The 7403-nt window shown below is 40.2% G+C and overlaps 1 protein-coding gene across 1 annotated transcript in view; it reads left to right on the top strand.

Annotated features, from left to right (window-relative positions):
• Nucleotides 1–2872: 2872 nt before the first annotated feature.
• Nucleotides 2873–7403, top strand: part of rsph14 (radial spoke head 14 homolog) — a 9712-nt gene continuing 5181 nt past the window's right edge. Inside the window, exon 1 of the mRNA XM_042420398.1 lies at nucleotides 2873–3168. Coding sequence (XP_042276332.1) covers nucleotides 2994–3168 — 175 coding nt within the window. The 5' untranslated portion in view covers nucleotides 2873–2993. The remainder of the gene's footprint in view (nucleotides 3169–7403) is intronic.

Raw genomic sequence — 7403 nt, 5'->3', positions numbered from 1 at the left:
CGCTAGGGGGGGATTTCCAGTCAGACAAAAACAAGAATATCTAGTACCACAGGGATTAAAGCTGTGTAGAGACATTTTACACCAGTATTAACGCTTCATACACAGCATCCATTGTATTGCACATCAAATATTTATTATTTATTAACTATAGACTCTAACTAAACAATGGTTGTCCAGTTTTGATTCGTAAATTTCCATGTTTTTCACCTTTGAAATATTAATTTACTGAGGCCTCTGTTTCTTACATGTGTTTTTTTACAGCCACATTCATTCAGCCTGTAGGCATGCAGTCCCCTAAGGAAACAATGTATAGACTCATACAACAGTAATCCCTCTTAATCATCACTTATGACCTACTAGAAGTGTGTGTCTTTATGTATCTGCAGAGACTCTGCCGTCTGCCTGTATTTCCTTATTTTCTTATTATTTTGCTGTGTTCCGGATGTTTCTGGGCGTCAACCTTTGGGCAGTGGGTGTGTAGCCTCCAGCCAATAACAATGCACAGGATGTGAGGTCGGGACTGGTCACGTAGCAACCAGGTTACATGGCTGTCTCCGTCTCTCTCCTCTGCTCCGCTCTGCTCTCTGTCTCTGTGTCATGGATGTATGAAGAGCAGCAGGTCTGTGTGTCTGTTGACCGAGGGCGGGACTGAGCTACACACACAGAGCAGAGAGGCCACAGCGGACAGGATGAATCTCTGCATTCACACAACATCTGGCAATGCAGCACCACACTACAGGGTTGTGTGGAGGTGTGGGCGTGTTTATTTGTGCTTTAGAACGTAACCGCTGTGAAACAATCAGAAAATAACATTTAAAATAATGCTGCTCACTCTCTTCTCTCTCTCTCACTCATTGAGCCGGGGAGGAGGGGCCAACTTTGAATGCTGTGCGTTAAGAAACACCAACCAACAAATCCTGCATAGTGTACCTTTAACCTTACCTCAATTAACACCTTAACTCTAACCTTAACTAGGATGTTTTGCCTCATTAGGATCGGGCCATGAGGACTACTGGTCCCGCCAAAGTTGGTGTTTATACCAGAAAAGGTCCCAAAGAGGTAACAAACACACACACACTCATGTTATTCTGAGTTGCAGTCATGGAATCGGAGTGTAAAATCATCCACACTGTCAGCTGTCACACCAGGATAAAATCAACTTTGTACAATTAAAATGCAGCTAAAATCATCATTATGTGTTAGTGTCATAAGAGATCCCTCCGTTTGTTAGATGCTCTGTTTCAAAACCAGAGTAGAAATAGAAACATGGAACAATAAAATGTTTCTCCTGTTTTTTGCTGAACAGCAGGTTAGCTGTTCAGCAGGGATAAACCTAAAGTTCCCTCGCAAACCCCAAATCCTGCTTTGTAGTACAAAGCCAAAATGACACCCAGCTGAAAACATGATCCCATTTAAAACTAATATTCACAGCATCACATTAAGTAGCAACTCAACTCAATAATTATATTATTCAATGTTTGTATATAAATGGATGTAGTTGCTGTTCATTATAGATTGTAGAATGTCCATCTTTGATGGTGGAGCTGCCTTCTGATAGGCTAAAAGCATACAGACTGTGGGACTGATTGCCTGACATGGTCCCTGATTGGCCTCACCTGAGGAGGTGTTGGCTTTATCTGTCTGGAATGTTCTTTGTTCCTCAGTTTTACCTGATGATGGTCTAAGGACCAAAACATTGTATTCTAGTAAAGTTAATTGCAGTTAAAGGACAGTGCGCTGAAATTCTCTCTTCTCTTCTTGCCTATAGACATTTCCTCCTATGCACCTGTCTACAAGAAACTGAAGGTGTGCATGAGCCTCCTCAGTCAAAACTGTCACAGTATAAAGTTTACATGCAAAAAATACATAAAATGTGGAACAAATCTGGATATTCTGTTTCCTGCACAATCTTACTTACAAGTGTTGTCTTTGTAGTTTAAAAATAAAGACAGAATAAGAGAATTCCAACATTAGTTCACTCAGTTTAAAAATGAAAAAATCAGACAAATATATTATATAATAGACCTATTACATAATATAAATACATTGAATGGGCCTATTAAATATTTTCTGAAATATATCCAGTATATTATGTTTTGGAAATGTTTAAACTGAATATAAATGTGATTTTTGTGGTTCAAACAAATATTTTTCATTGTGAGCTACCTAAACAAAGATATATTTATATATTTTAATAAAGATTTATAATTTATAAACTGGAAAATTCCATATAAGATTAACCAAAATATCTTAAAGACTAGAGATTATTGATTCAATTTACTTTTTGTCAAACACAATTTCTAGTGTATTAGTGCATTACAACAAGCGAGGTGGTAATCTGGTTGTATTGCTTTTGAAATGTGAAACATTCTGGATACATAAATTAAACACACTCTTCACATGGACTGAATGAAGAGTCTGACTTTTGGAAATTATGTTGGAATTTGAGTTTTGGTTCGTTGTTTTGGCGGGATTGATGTATTTTAATTTAACCACCAGATGGTGCCATTATAACGTGTAAAGCAAACACAGGTGGCAATACAAGTGACAGATAATGGTTTGATTACCAAACCATGTGATTGTCCTGTAGGATGCCTTGTGTGATGTTTGAAAATGTATGAAACTGAAAATAGATTTTTGTATCAGAACTTTGTTTTTTAGTCTTACATACTTCTTCTTCTCATACTTTAAATACAGCAAGCTGATAATACTTATGTTCTTTTACTGTAGTAGGGTTTTCCATGCAGGTGTTTTACTTGTAATGGAGTATGTTTGCATTGCCGTATTTGTTCTTCGATTTAAGCAAAGGATCTCGGTACTTTTTCTACTGCTGGACACAGACTTTGAACGCAGCATCACTGTGCTATGATGTTTACATGCGGTTACTAAGCAACGGCTGCGGAGCGTTTCGGGTAACTCCATTAATTAGCTCGGTTAGCTCCTTAGCTACCGGGTTTTAACCTGATTCTGCCTCTCCCCGGGACGTGTTCCGGATGGCCGGTGTTCTGATAGACCCGACCCGGGCTCCGGTGGCCTTCGGCCAGCGGGCGGTGCCGCAGCTGTTCGCGGAGCTGCAGCAGCCGGAGGCCGGCAGGAAGCAGCGGGCTCTGGCTTCACTCTGCGACCTGATGCACGACCCGGAGCGGCTTTACCAGGCTGTTACTGGAGGTGACAAACAGCAAGCATGAAGGAATGATTTGTTCCCTGTAGAAATATACAGAGGAAGAAGTATTCAGATCATTTACTACAGTAAAAGTACCAATACAGCAATGTAAAAATACTCCATTACAAGTAAAAGTCCTGCATGAAAAATCCTACTACAGTAAAAGTACATAAGTATTATGAGCTTGATGTAGTTAAAGTATTGCAGTAAAAGTACATAAGTATTATGAGCTTGATGTAGTTAAAGTATTGCAGTAAAAGTACATAAGTATTATGAGCTTGATGTAGTTAAAGTATTGCAGTAAAAGTACATAAGTATTATGAGCTTGATGTAGTTAAAGTATTGCAGTAAAAGTAGTGGTTTGGTCCCTCTGACTGATATATTATTATATATGACATCATTAGATTATTAATAGTGAAGCATCAGTGTTAGAGCAGCATGTTACTGTTGTAGCTGCTGGAGGTGGAGCTAGTTTACACTACTTTATATACAGTTAGCTAGTTTAGTCCAGTGGTTCCCAACCTAGGGGTCGGGCCCCTCCAAAGGGTCAGCAGATAAATCTGAGGGGTCGTGAGATGATTAATGGGAGAGGAAAGAAGAAAAAACAAAGTTCAGTTTTTGGACTTTTTCTCTAATCTTTTGATTTTTGCTGAAATATTGGATCATTTGAACATTTCTTGAAATGAAAGCATGTGAGAAGTTTAGAGGGAAAAATCACTATTTGGTGGAGCTGTTAACAACTCATAGACATGTGAAATGTGACCCCGACTACACACTGCTTTTTGTAAGACGTCAAAAGACAAAAAGGTTGGAAACCACTGGTTTCATCTTTAACAATGTGTTGTATTTTAAAAGCTTGTTATATTATCCATTGTGTCAAATCTTCATCTGAAAAGTAACTAAAGCTGTCAAATAAATGTAGTGGAGTAGAAAGTACAATATTTCCCTCTGAAATGTAGAAAGTAGCATCACATGGAAATACTCAAGGAAAGTACAAGTACCTCAAAATTGTACTTAGGTACAGTACTTGAATACCACTGTCTTACTGTATATAAGAGAACAGAATTTCAGGTTTTATATGTATAATATCTGAGCAGTCTATCTATCTATCTATCTATCTATCTATCTATCTATCTATCTATCTATCTATCCATGTTACCTAGTCAGCAGGTGAAGCAGCTTGCAGGTTTTCGTTCTCACTGACGGATTTTCATCCTTCAACAACACCTCCAGCTGCTCCAAAAAACCTGCAGCAACAGAAGAAGAAGAAACATTTCTCCATTTTATGTCATGTTTTACAAACAAGATAAAGATTTAATAGGAAAAACTAATCATTTCAAAACAAAATCTGAATCATAAGTCAAATTCTCTTTAACCACATTAACCTCAGACACTCAGGGTTAGACTGTGGATAATGTCTCTTTTAATAACATGATCTGTTTACTGACAAACATATCCAGTGTTTGAACATGATTTCAGTATGAACAGAATGATTCTTGTGCAATTTGGGGGTAACATCAAGTCAAGTCAATTTTATTTATCCAGCACATTTAAAACAGGAGTTGACCAAAGTGCTTTAGAGAAAAAATGTAAAATACAATTAAACAATTAAAACAAAAATACATTGATAGATAAGTAAATTGTGAATTTGGATAGATGGAAGGATGGATTTACAGCTACATCCATGTAATTGTAAATTTTAATAATCAATTCTTTTTTTTTTTTCAAGAAAAATGAAAAAAAATCCCAGGAGACTTAACAACCATTTACACTTGGCCTCAGGTGACTCCTGTGACTGTCGTTACAACAGCCAGGAGCACTAACAAACCAAGTGGTATCAATGACCTTGATAAAGACCCCACCTGGGACTCCCCACCAGTCAGTTAGAACTGAAGAAGCCTTTTGGATGAGGCGAAATGTCTTCAAGTATCTACAACCAAGTCCAGTTGCCCTCAGTTCAACCCTCCTCGGATAACCATGACCTAGATGACCGAGAATCTTCACAGACACCCAATATTTATATTAACTAAAGCAAATGATTAAACTTTGCCAACACATTACAAACACATTCAACGTTTCCAGCCAAAATCCAAAGGTGACTGAGCTGCCAGACTGTGGAACAGTTTGCCTTCACTGTCAGAACCTGCCGTCAATCATCACCTTTAAATCCCAGCTAAAGCATGATAAAATTGTTAATTTTGTCTATTACAATTTACTAATCTATTTTTTTAATGTATTTTACATTTTTCTGTAAAGCACTCCTGTTTTAAATGTGCTCTATAAATAAATATGACTTGGCTTGATGTTACGACCAAATTGCACAAGAATCATTCTGTTCATACTGAAATCATGTTCAAACACTGGATATGTTTGTCAGTGAATAGATCATGTTATTAAAAGAGACATTATCCACAGTCTAACCCTGAGTGTCTGAGGTTAATGTGGTTAAAGATAATTGGACTTATGATTCAGATTTTGTTCTGATATGATTAGTTTTTCCTATGAAAACTTTATCTTGTGATAATAAGTAGGGTCCAGGATCCATGGCGGCCCTGTGACATTGCTTTAATGTGAAAGTGCTCCTGCTCTACCTTGGTGACTTCGTCTACCACCATGGCCTTTTGCTGTTTCTTGGTGGCTTTTGACCAGAACTGTTGTGGTGCTCCTCAGCTTAAGCCGGTATGACCTGTCTGGACTGGCTCCATCACATCTCGATGTTGCAGACTGGAGATGGCATGGTCTACCTCAGTTTGCGCCTTCCACTTGCAGCCTGTGTGGATGGGGACTTTCACACTCCTTATGACTCCCTCAGCTCCAGTACAAGGCATGCCTTCTCTTGCTTGTACCCTAGACTGATGGATTCATGTGGAGCTCCAGCATGTTACAGCCAAAGAGGCCTGCATCCAAAAACCAGTTGGGCAAGCCCAACCACTTCTGGATGTAGCTGTTAGCTAGGCTGTCCAACCTGCTAACCTCTGATGTGGGAATTTCACAGATCTTTAGTGGCCACATCACTCGTTGGCATAGCATATGTTGATAGCACCACGCCTTATACTTCCCGGGCAGATGGCTTCGATCAATCTTTGCCAGACCCTCCTCAAGTTGTTGTTTGGCTAGCTTCCCAACTTGTCTGTCCGACAAGGTGGTCTACTGCCTTCCAAGGTTTTGGAGTGGTTTTTCGGCCAGCTGTGGAATGGCTCTCCTCCAGTGCTCCAATCATACTTCAATGCTGCCACAAATGATGGCAGCATATGGGGGATATGGCGCATCCCATAGTGATTCCACATTCCAGCTGTTGCCATCCTGTCGTGACACGTGGTTTGCTGAAGTATTTGGTGATGACATTTTTGATTCAGTCAATGAAAGATGAAAGACTTCCATGGCAAAATCTATCAACGTGTGCGGCACTGAGCTGTACGCGTTGACAAGATTTAGCCACACAACATGTAGGTCACTCTTCTCGCTCTTTGCACGCTGGATTTGTTCCAAAATCACGGAGGAGAGCTCAATATATCCTGTTAATCCTGGGATTCTGGCCTTCTGGCAGCTTTTGTTGATGTATCCATTTGCCATGAGGAAGTTGGTTATCCTCCTTGCCAGAATGGAGAAGAAGATCTTTCCCTCCACGCTCTTTGAGAATGAATACCTTGATAGCTTACTGCCACGCCTATGGAATTTGCTGCTTCTTCCACGCTGTTTTCATGAGAACCCATAGTACTTTCACCACCTGTGGACAGTTCTTAGCTTATATGTCCATCAGGCATGGGGGCTGATGCTGACCTTGCCTTCTTGATGATTTCCTCAACTTCTCGCAGTTTATATGGGGAGGTATCAAAAGATAAGGTTGGTGGGGCTGGGGGCGTGGCACGTGTCCTGGGGAGCCGAGAGGTGTCTCTGCACTCCTCGAAGATGATTTTACCAAAGATATTGAGCTTATTCTCAACTTTTCCTCGCAATGGCAGCTCCAAAAGTTGGCTCAAGTTGGAGTCAAGCTTCTGCCACTCTGCCCCATCATTTGCTTTCGGTCACTTGATCTTGTCACACCTTCCTAACTGCTTCATCATTGGCTTAGTGGGGTGTGCCTCTGGAGGGCTGGTGTCCTTGTCTTCGCCAGGTGCCATCTTCATCAAGGAGCTTCCTTCTACTTCAGACGTCCCAGCACTATTGAGTCTTGCGGCACTGTGGTAGTAATCCCGGTTTTGGGTCCCTGTCGTCTGACCTGCTTGCACACATGCTGACG

This window comes from Thunnus maccoyii, chromosome 9 (genome assembly GCF_910596095.1).
Source record: "Thunnus maccoyii chromosome 9, fThuMac1.1, whole genome shotgun sequence".
Lineage (NCBI taxonomy): Eukaryota > Metazoa > Chordata > Actinopteri > Scombriformes > Scombridae > Thunnus > Thunnus maccoyii.
The sequence above is the reverse complement of the archived record's forward strand: the minus strand, read 5'-3'. Positions and strand labels throughout refer to the sequence as shown.